The 10,215-nt window shown below is 43.8% G+C and overlaps 1 protein-coding gene across 1 annotated transcript in view; it reads left to right on the top strand.

The window, feature by feature from the left end:
- LOC107103667 (collagen alpha-1(XIV) chain-like) overlaps positions 1-10,215 on the top strand; it is a 67,073-nt gene that overhangs the window by 39,546 nt on the left and 17,312 nt on the right. The window contains exons 16-23 of the mRNA XM_015403457.1: positions 1,803-1,948; positions 2,045-2,174; positions 5,410-5,526; positions 5,607-5,753; positions 6,473-6,523; positions 7,613-7,651; positions 7,734-7,872; positions 8,012-8,154. Of these exons, the coding sequence (XP_015258943.1) occupies positions 1,803-1,948; positions 2,045-2,174; positions 5,410-5,526; positions 5,607-5,753; positions 6,473-6,523; positions 7,613-7,651; positions 7,734-7,872; positions 8,012-8,154 (912 nt within the window). The remainder of the gene's footprint in view (positions 1-1,802; positions 1,949-2,044; positions 2,175-5,409; positions 5,527-5,606; positions 5,754-6,472; positions 6,524-7,612; positions 7,652-7,733; positions 7,873-8,011; positions 8,155-10,215) is intronic.

Here is a 10,215-nt window from a genome sequence, read left to right as displayed (position 1 = left end):
ACCGGATGTAGAGAACAGTCCGGATGTAGAGAACAGACCGGATGTAGAGAACAGACCGGATGTAGAGAACAGTCTGGATAAATAAAATGCCAAAGATTAAATGCTCAGGTTAAAAACATTTTAGAAAATACTTTTAATTTTATAATATTATTCAGGGAAGAGGATTAGGGACACTGTAAAAACAATTTAATAACTAACTGATTATTTATTTTATTTTTAATATGGTAAATACAAAATCAGAATTCTAACTTTTTTACATCTTGAACTCCAGATAAAAAATCAGTTAACTTTTTTTTTCTTTTCAGTGGCCCTGATCCTTTTCTGTAGTTATTTACGTTTTACTTCTGGGCAATCGTCAATACTTTTGACTGAGAGGGAGATTCATGCTACGACCAAATGCTCTAAAGGACCAAAGCAGAGAAAGTCTCAGAACTTTAGGAATCTGATCCTTTATCCGTTCATCATTAAGCTGAAGGTCTGATAATCTCTGCTGCTAAAAATATTTTTTCTGTCTTTAAAGATATGTGATGGTTAAAGACTGGTTCATCCTTTCATGTCTGTATAACTTATTGATCCATTAAAAGAGCATCATTTGGTATTTTGCATAAATAATCATTCTGACATTTTTATCAAATTCGTGTTGAATCATTAGGAGAATCATTTCTAAATAGAGCTGATTTAACCCCCCCCCCTTATTAACCCTTTCCTTTTTTCCCTGATAGTCTGGCTCGTGTGTCTGCGCATTCATGAACTCTGCATTTCTGTTACCAAGGTGTTGGTTGTTCAGGAAGAACAGAGCCGCTATGGGGGCTGGCACAGTTTTACACGGGCCGATACGACTGAGGCTTTCAGATTCAGCCAGTCGGAACCAGAAAGACCGACATGGTGGAATACAGGCCTTCCTCACAGCAGTGGGAAATCACAATACTGTAACCCAAACAAAAGCACAGAAAAATAAAAACATGTAGAGCAGTTTACAGACGTCCACATAGCAGATTATCAAAGAAAAGTCAGTATGTGATAGAAATCTGTACACTGCATGGAGATGTAATGTTAGCAACATTCCCAGGGGCTTACATATTAATTAAAAAGGTAAAGCAGTTAGTTAGTGCTCTGCAGGCAGACCCTGATTGTTAGAATAGCCCCCGTTTGCAGCCAACATCAGAGCACTGAATTTAAGAGGGACGGTTCCACATCTTTACTTTCCACACAGTTGATTAGTAATGGCAGCAAGTTGACGTCACACCTGTAGGCGGTAGAGGAGAAATGGGCGGGGCTTATATAACCTCCCTGACATGACTTCAATAGATTTGTGTTTTGGAGAGCGTGCTCTCATGGGCTTTTCTCATATGAACAAAGAGCTGATATCAAAAACAAGCAACTTTCTGCAGTTTTATCACCTGTGGCCAAACACTCACACATTTTAACCTGAAGAGTCAGATTTCAAGGTGGTGACTCCTTTTACTAAACAAACAACACCAAAGACTGAACCTTAATGAACCTGAAGCACTTCAGACCTAGACTGCTTTAAAAGACAGAAGAACCGCGGCTGTTTGCTCTGATCAGTGCCATGAAGTCTTATTGTCTCCGCTGCACAGCTTGTTGTTGATTAGTGCTTCTGATACAGTCAGCTGTGAACACTTTTTAACAGTAAACCACCATGCATGAGGACATACATGACTTCTAACCATTGTCAGATGAATAAATCAGTTTTTCCAAACAGCTTTTTTGTCAGAAGGATTTCTTGTGTTTGTGTCGTGGGCAGGCAGTGAGAACCTGTCATGTGTTTTCTGTTGCTGCAGTGTCAGGCGGAGGCCCGTCCAGCGTCTCCATCTCAGAGGAAACTGCAGTCAGCATGGCGGTGAGCTGGGTGCCTCCGAACGCTCACGTCCTCCAGTATCGTGTGACTTACGCCCCCCTGACGGGAGCCGAGACCCCGGACAGGACTGTGAGTGGCTCCTCTGAGACCAGACCCATCAAACCCTGAGGTGTCAGAGATCTGTCCTGCATTTAGAGTCTAGAAGGACTGCTATGTTGTCTGCAGGTGTTGGTCCCAGGTGGTCAGAAGCGGGTGGTGCTGGACTCATTACAGCCGGATACACGTTACAGCGTCTTAGTCACCGCAGAGTATCGCAACCAAGAGGGAGGCAGCGGCTCGGCTCAGGGCAAAACCGGTACGCTGCAGAGAACAGCTTCTGATTGGATTAAACAGGATTACAACAGATTAGACTAAAACAGGTCAGATAAGAATAAATTGGAACAGATTAGATTGGAACAGTTCAGACTGGAATGGGTTGGACTTGAAGAGATTAGATTGGGTAAGGTTAAATTACTATAGATTACAACAGATTAGAGTGGAACAGATTCGATAAGAACCGGTTAAATTAGAATGAATTGGGACAGATTAGACTAGAAAAGATTGATTAGAAGAGATTTGAACAGTTTAGATAAAAACAGGTTAGATTAGAACAGATTAGACTAGAAAAGATTAGATTAGGTAAAGATAGATTAGAACAGATTAGATTAGAACAGATTAAAACAGGTTAGATTAGAACAGATTAGATTAGCTAAAGATAGATTAGAACAGATTAGAACAGGTTAGATTAGATTTAACAATCATGTCAAAGAGTGTAAGGCTTCAGCAGTAATCAGAAATTATAGTGAGATTAATTTGTTTACCATGAGTTCATAAATAGAATTCTCCGGATTTAAACAAAAAATGAAAAATAATCTGTGCCCTCGCTCTTCAGTTCAGGAGCCTCACACTGATGAGGAGATGGAGGACGGACCTCCCTGCTTTTGGGGGGGGTTAAACCTTACTTAGACCAACTTTATTTTCATTCTGTATACAGAGAGTGTATACCAAACTAAATTTCATTGCATACAGCTTACAACAGTGAAATGAGTTTGCAGTTGGAGCAGATAAACATTAGCAATATAAAGTGCAGCAGTGATCAGAATGTGAACAATGTAGGAGAAAAACAGTTTAAATAATGGTGCAAAAAGGCATTAATATGAAAAAGTTCAGAGCAAAAATGAATATGGTGCAAAAGCAGCAGAACGTTGAGTTGAACATTAAGTCAGTAGGACAAACAGAGTTGTTTCCTATTCTCGGGACACGCAGCGCTGGGATGAAATGTCTTTAATGGAGGGAAGAGGAGCCCCCATGATCCTCTCTGCTGTTCTCACCTTCTTCCAGTCTGAGGCGCTGCAGCCTCCACACCACACAGTGAGACAGCTGCTCAGAACGCTCTCTATGGTGCTTCTGGAGAAGGTGGGGAGGATGGGGGGGGCAGGAAGTCCAAGCGCTTCTGGGCCCTTTGGACCAGTGAGGTGGTGTTTCCAGTCCAGGTGAGGGTGTCTGTGATGAATGTGGTGCTGCTGACCACCTCTACAGCTGAGCTGTTGATGAGCAGTGGAGCGTGGTTAGGCCGCTTCTTCCTGAAGTCCACCATGATCTCCTTGGTCTTCTCCACCTTCAGGATCAGGCTGTTATCTCTGCTCCACCTCCTCTCTGTAGTCCAGGTCGTTGTCGTCTCTGATGAGGCCCACCACCGTGGTGTCGTCTACAAACTTCACCATGTGATCGGTGGTGAACCTGGGGACGCAGTCGTGTGTCATCAGGGTGAACGGCAGGGGGCTCAGGACGCAGCCCTGAGGGGAGGGGCTTAGACTGATGACATCAGAGGCGTTCTGTCCGACCCGGACTGACAGGTCTGTTGGTGAGGAAGTCTAGCAGCCAATAGTTTCATCGGCTGAAGCCGCCATGTTCTTTAGACTGAACTGTCGCGCTTCTCGTTGCGTCACACCTCAACCCGCCTCAAAGCCAACGCTGATTGGACGTTCGTTTGGTGAACGGCTCCAAATTTTCTTCAACGGAGAGTCTCCAGACTGATTAACGAGTGAAACCTTGAAAGCTCACGAGATCAGGATGGGCTCACGAGGCTAGGGAGTCAGAGCGACAGGCCGCTAATCATTGAGGGAGGCGACCTGAGGCTTCTTTGGACTGGAATAATGGAGGCAGACTGGAAGCATGATGGCACTATGGATTGGTCCAGCCAGGTGTTAAAGATGTCTGTGAGGACACCAGCCAGCTGATCTGACCACTCCTTATACACCTGCCCAGGTATGCTGTGGGGTCCTGGGGCCTTCCTTGGATTGACTCTCCTCAGAGTCTTCAACACCTCAGCTGCATCGATGCATTTGTTGATGTAGGCTGACACAGTCATGGCATATTTGTTGTCATCTGTAGCTGCAGCTTTAAACATGTTCCAGTCAGAACTTTTAAAACCCTCCTGGAGTTTCTCCGTGGCCCCCTCAGTCCACACCCTTACCTGCTTCACTGTAGGTTTAGCTCTGATCAGCAGGGGCCGCTATGCAGGAGTTAGCATGCAGACAGGTGGTCTGACGAGCCGAGGTGGGGGCTGCTCTGCATTTGTCTTTTATGTTAGAGTCCAGAGTGTTCTGTCCCTAAGTCCACATGTTGGTAAATATGAGGGAGAACAGTCTTCCATTTAGCCTGGTTAAAATCCCCAGCAATGATGGAAATGCCCTGGGTGCAGATTGGAGCTCAGAGAGTCTGATAGAGAACACTCATGGCCTCTTTAGCCTTAGCGCTGGGAACACAGCACTGATGCTAACAACAGTAAATTCTCTCTGCAGATGGAACGGTCTGCAGTGAACGGTCTAAAGCTCGATGTCCAGAGAGCGGAAGCTGGAGACCAATCTAGCTTTTTTACAGGAGTTGTTGATGTAAACACACAGCCCACCTCCTCAGGTCTTACCACTGAGTTCGCTGTTTCTACTGGCGTGGTAAAATATGAGCCCCTCCAGGCTAACGGTGTTGTCTGGTATTGATGAGTTAAGCCATGTCTCGGTCAGGATGACAGCGCAGTAGTCACTAAACTCCCTCTTTGAAGAGAGTTCCAGTTCCAGAGGATCTATTTTCTAGTTCAGCGGACATTGGAGAGCAGCATTGAAGGGAGTGACGATTTGTAGGGGTTCGCTTTTAGCTTCGCTGTTAGCCCAATGCGACAGCCGCATTTTTGCCCCCTGTCACGCCATCTTCACCTGCTCCTCCTCCGGTCTGGCTGCTTGGCATGTCCGCTGCATTGTGGGCCTCTGGGCCATGAGCCCAAAGCTACTTAAACATTTAGAGTCCAGAAAAAACAGTTGATGACCGTAGCTCCAGCAGGCAGTGGAGGTCATAAACTAACCTACTGGACCCATGTATAGTTAGCAGGTTGTCAGGAGCGGTGCTCAGCCGCAGCCATCAGGGAGTCGCCGCCTCGGATCAGAAAACTCCAAATAATATTTCCACTGTTCTGCGGTTTATTCAGAGCTGGTAGCTAAATGAAACTCTGGCTTTCCCTCCTGGTTTGATCTGTAGTCCTCCTCTGTTCTCTGCAGCCAGTCTGCGTGTGAGCAGCATCAGCGTGGTCCGATCGGACCAGTCCAGCATCTGTCTGTCCTGGAGGCCGGTCTCTGCAGTTGATGGGTACCGGGTTGTCATCCAGTCTGTTAAAGGTAATTCTGGAAGCTTTTGCCGCCATGTTTCCCTTTTTATCCGCCATGAACATGAGTGTGAGGTCTGGCTCTGTGTTCAGACAAGCTAACGAAGCAGCAAACCGTGGACCGGTCCACCAGCAGTTACTGCTTCAGCCACCTGGAGCCCCAGACTCTGTACCGCATCAGCATGCACGCCCTCCTCGGCCCTGCAGAGGGCGCCGCCGTCTCTATTCTCCATCCTACAGGTGGGAAGTAATCACAGCGCTTCACAGAAGTATTCACACCCTCAAACTTTATAAAACTGGCAGTCTGGTTTCAATCAAGCAGTAAGTGACTCAAAGTTTAGCAAATCCAGAGCAAATCTATAGCTTCAGATTCATGTCTCAGCAGAAGTGGGATTACAAATCCCTAAACCAGCCAGATTAATTTGTTTCTATTATTTTCCAAATTAATCAGATTATTCGATTACTAAAATAATCAAATAGTTTAGTAATTGATAAATCATTAACTTGAGTATAGAGACTGTAAAATGTCCTTTAGATGACAGAGCGACGCACTTAGAGCAGGAATTATACCTAAATTATAAAGAAATATATAAATGTTTTACATTAAAGATGAAAAAGAAATGTATTCTGCTGTCTATATGCTCCATTCAGAACTAAACAGGTGGAAAAGTTTCATCTGGTTTGATTCTGTATAAAATCTTTAAGGAACATTTCGCCATCCAATTATTTATTGATTAATCAAAAAACGATTTAACATTAATCGAATACTAAAAGAATTGTTAGTTTTAGCCCTAATTAAGATTATCCTGGAAACACCAGCATCTGTTTACAAGCAGTTAGAAAAGAATTGTTTGACTGAAAGGGAATTTTTTATATTTTGACATGAACCCATCAGATCATTAACTTTATATCTAAAGCTGTTTATTTCCAGCAGCGGTTCATACTGGTTCCTTTCACAGCTCCAGCTCCAGCCAGGCTCCCCCCCCGGGTGTATCCTGTCCACAATGAAGGTAAATATTTTAATGTTCGTTTGTTTTTAGATGAACATTTTAGTTTTCAGGCGTTGAACAAATGAAAGCTTTTTCTCTGGACTGAAGCAGGATCTGGTTGCTTTGAGCTGCTCTTTGTTCCACATGTGGTCAAAGTTAAAGGAGGAAGTTATGCACAGTATTTCGTACGTTTTTGACGTTTTTCCTAGAAAAAACAGATCAGTGCGCATGCGCAGCCAGACAGACGAAAAAAGCAGATCTGTGGACGGACGTAAAACTGGGAAAAGCAGTGCAATAATTACTTCTTCATGTCTCTAACTACGTTGCTTGCTGTTTGGTATCTTAGGGTTAAGGGTAATTGTATGTTAAATTCTATGTTATTGAATTGTAAGATGCGCAAGGATATCTTGTCTCGAGGCAAGATGTCAAAATACGATGAAATACGACGAAAAAAACGTCAAAAACGTACAAAATTACGGTGCATAACTTTTCGTACAATTTCATACGAACTGATAATGAGAATACACTGGAGCTGTTGTTCAGAGATGATGGAGGTGCAGAGGTTTCCAGCCAGACTTCAGTGACTCCCATGGTGCTTTCAGACAGTCAAAGATCTGATGAAGACTTCAGCAGCTGCTAGAAGGACTAAGCACCAGGTTTGGGGCTGTCGGAGCCTGACTGTCATGCTGCAACCAGTCACCAATCATTTAAACCAATTCTTTGATAAAAACAGACCAGTGTGTTCCAGGCAAACAGGTTTGCTTTCATTCATCCATTTCTGTCACGCTTTACACACAGATACAAACAAACATTCACGCACACACCTTAGGAGGATTTAGAGAAGCCACTGAACCTAACAGTCATGTTTTTGGACTGTGGGGGGAGCCGGAGTACCCAGAGAGAACCCACCATGCTCAGGGAGAACATGCAGACTCTATGCAGAAAGACCCCGGGCCGGGAATCGAACTTCTTGCTTGAAGGCGGCAGTGCTCCCCACTGCCCCACTGAGCAGCTTTCATTCAGTCTGTTTGTTTTTTAAACCGTCATTAAATCTTCTCGCCATCATTTATCCGGTAATGTCTCGGATCTGTCTGTCCTCTTGTCCTGCAGTCTGTCCTGAAGTCACCATCCAGAACCACATCGTTAAAGGTGACCGTCCTCCTCCACCTCATCACACATGAACACAGACATGTTCTACGGAGTCTGACGCTTTCATTGGTGTGTTGGTCAGGTTACAACATGATGGAGGCCTTCGGTCTGACCCAGAGAGGCTACTCATCGGTGGAGGGGGTGGCAGCCGAGCCCTTCGTCTTTAACACCCTCCCCACCTTCACTCTGTACAGAGATGTGCAGCTGACACAAAGCACCAAGTGAGACTTTAGGAAAACAGGCTGCTGCTTCAGGCGTTTCAGCCTGTGTTTGTCTGGCTGATTAACAGCTGATCTGCTCCTTGGATGATAGAAAACTCAGCATGTTGCTGTTTCTGTTGTTTCTTCCCTCCGTTTCCAGGTTAGTCCACCCTGCTGGTTTCTCTCCAGAGCACACCATCAGCATCACCTTCCGGCTGCTGCAGGACACACCGAGGGAGGCCTTCGCTCTCTGGCAGCTCACTGACTCTGACTACCAGCCAAAGATGGGGGTGGTCATAGACCGTAAGTGATGCTCTGCAGAATGTGATGAATAACTTACAGGGGGGGGGGCAACCAGCTGGATAAGCTCCTGTCACACCATGCCGGTTTATCCAGCGTCTGCCTGACGTCCCAGAATCTCCTAAAATGCTGGCAGACGCTGAACTTTCTATGGATTTTGGGCGTGAAGATAGAGTATTGATAACGAGTCCAGCACTTCTGTCCAACGACGGCCTCATTTATGCATAATGCACGGCAGCTTAATGCCCAGGAAATGATGCACAGGCATCCTGAGGGCGGCAGCGATGCGCCCGGAGGCGCCCGCTCTGCATTAAAAGATCATTTTGATGGCGGTATTAACCTAACTGCTGTTTTATTGCGGTCTATCTTAACTTATGGCCCATGTATGAGCATACGCTGGCATACGTCAATACATTTTCAATATGCTCAAAATTTCTCAACATGCCGTATGTGGAAGTGTGCCAGCGTGCTTCAGCATCCTCATAACTTATACAAAACCTGCTCATAACTGATCCAACTTATGCCAGCGTTTTTGCCAGATTTTTCATACATCGGGAATCGGCTAATTGTCTTATTTACCAGCTCAAATTAAGGGTAAATACACTTAATTTGACAATGTTTTACTTATTTTTAGATCATTTTTCTAGAGATAGGGACTAGGTGTTTGGTTATAAATATATGCACATAAATATACTGAAATTAATGATTAGTACATAATTCGTGCTCTTTTCAGAACTAGATTTTGTGTTTTTGGGGGGAAGAGAAAATTATGTCTGCAATTCATCTAAGAGTCTTCAGTGAAATCATACATAAATAACTATTTTAATAAAAACATATTAAATAATTTATGTAGATATTTTTACTTGTAAAGCATTTTTAAATCATTCATTTATTTGCAGAGGGATTATTGATAAAAATAAGTCTTAACAATGGAAAATATGTTTGCCCCAGAACTGAAACCTGAAAGAATTGTATCCACTATAAATGCATCTATTTGTTAGCAAAGGCTGTAGTTTGTCTTCATTTAGAAAACATGGATGTTGTGCTCCTTAATTATCCGGTTGGAACAGTGTAGCTTAAAGACTGAAACCAGGTGCTCTGTGTAGCGGTCGCAGTGAATGCGAAAGTGCTGGGACCCTTTTTCCACCTGGATCTCTGCTCTTTTTGGCCCTCATGTCCCTCCGTTGTTGAACAAACTCGCCCCTCTTCCTCACATCCTCGGCCGTATCTAGACCCACAGTGTGTAGCACAGACCACGCTAAAAATTGAGCATAGATCAAAAATGTCTGCGTCAAGCTCAGTGCGACACACTGCTGCAGGAGAATAACCAGCCCTTCATCCTGAGGTTCTGGCGTCTATCCACCTTCGGCCACCCCTCAACGTACATTGGTTATTGCCTGGCCACCCTTATAAAAACTTCTTGCTATGCCTCTGTCAGACTACAACTCTTACTTTGGGAAAATGTACTAAACCTAATTTTTTTTTTAGTTTTTTCCATTATTCTAAGCAGGCCAGGTGTTCAATCTCTGCAACAGGAACCACAGCACTGAGCGCTGTGTTCACTGCTTAAAGTATACCTGTCACACATGCAGGAAGGACTCACCTTGGGTTTGTAGAAACTGCTAAATGGGACAATAGTAGCTTCATATGTAGAGCTTTTCCTTGGGTGGAATAAATGTTACTGCTATACTGAAATCAGACTGTTTGTCATTCTCTAAGCTGAAATGTTGAATGACATGAAAAGGTGAGAACAGACAAAATACAATTATTCTCTACGTTTCTTTCACATAGTTTAGTTTAGTTTAGTTTATTTAGGATCCCCATTAGCTGTAGCAAGCTACAGCTATTCTTCCTGGGGTCCAACAACAAAACATGAAATAAAAAAAAAAAAAATTACAAATGAAATAAAATTATGTGGACATTAAAACAACATCTCCCATAATCTATACATATACATATATACATACACACATATACACATACATATACATACCCATATACATAAACAGAAACAATCCAAACTTATCAAAACAAACTACAAAGCACAGCAAGTGAAGAAGACAG

This window comes from Cyprinodon variegatus, unplaced genomic scaffold (genome assembly GCF_000732505.1).
Source record: "Cyprinodon variegatus isolate N-32 unplaced genomic scaffold, C_variegatus-1.0 Scaffold1501, whole genome shotgun sequence".
In the NCBI taxonomy this organism is placed as follows: domain Eukaryota; kingdom Metazoa; phylum Chordata; class Actinopteri; order Cyprinodontiformes; family Cyprinodontidae; genus Cyprinodon; species Cyprinodon variegatus.
The sequence above is the reverse complement of the archived record's forward strand: the minus strand, read 5'-3'. Positions and strand labels throughout refer to the sequence as shown.